At 39.0% G+C, this 670-nt stretch overlaps 1 protein-coding gene across 1 annotated transcript; it reads left to right on the forward strand.

The window, feature by feature from the left end:
* Positions 1-132: 132 nt before the first annotated feature.
* On the forward strand, positions 133-606 carry T265_16207 (hypothetical protein; the record flags this gene model as incomplete). Its single annotated transcript, XM_009179759.1, has 1 exon — positions 133-606. A coding segment is annotated over one exon (426 nt), but the record flags the coding sequence as incomplete, so codon positions are not given.
* Between the last annotated feature and the right edge of the window lie 64 nt (positions 607-670).

The following is a 670-nucleotide window of genomic DNA, read 5'->3' on the forward strand; positions in this document are numbered from 1 at the left end:
TATACGTACGAAACTTAATTCTCACAACTTTATTCACTGTACATTAGTCGGAAACGTTCCTTCGATCATTTAGTGTTTTTCTTTTAGAGGCTGTGTTCCAAGTTGCTTATAAATCCATTTCTTGCTTTGCAGATCTGAGCAGACCACCTTCCAGAAGCTTGCTTTCAGCCTACAATACAATGAATCGGCGTCCAAGGAACAAGATAAACAAAGCCAAACGAACAGTGAAAAAAAGAATGGACGAGAAAGTAACCACGGAGGAGGCATTAGTCGGCTACGAACTAGAGGTTATGCGAGATGAACTCTTTCGTATAAATGAGAGAAAGAACCAGTTTAATCAGGTTTTAATATCGAAAATGCAGAGACTTGCAACGATGCAAAACGAAGGAGTTCAGTACCTCACGGGGCTAGCTCACCAGGTGAAAGATACATTTGTAAAAGAGGGTCCACTAACTGACAGCTCAAAAGTACTTGATTACATGAAAGAGACTTGGAGCTTGAAAGACGCTGCAGAGAGAAGACTAAAGGAAATTGAATTCAAAATATTATCAGTTCAGAGAGACACTGAAAATACAAAATTGGAAATTGAAAAGTGGCAGAAATTCGAAGTAATGACAAAACCAATGAATGAAGAGCGTATCAAGATGCTCCATCGTGAAAAGCAACAGAT

The sequence above is a fragment of the Opisthorchis viverrini genome, assembly GCF_000715545.1.
Source record: "Opisthorchis viverrini unplaced genomic scaffold opera_v5_7277, whole genome shotgun sequence".
Classification (NCBI taxonomy): domain Eukaryota; kingdom Metazoa; phylum Platyhelminthes; class Trematoda; order Opisthorchiida; family Opisthorchiidae; genus Opisthorchis; species Opisthorchis viverrini.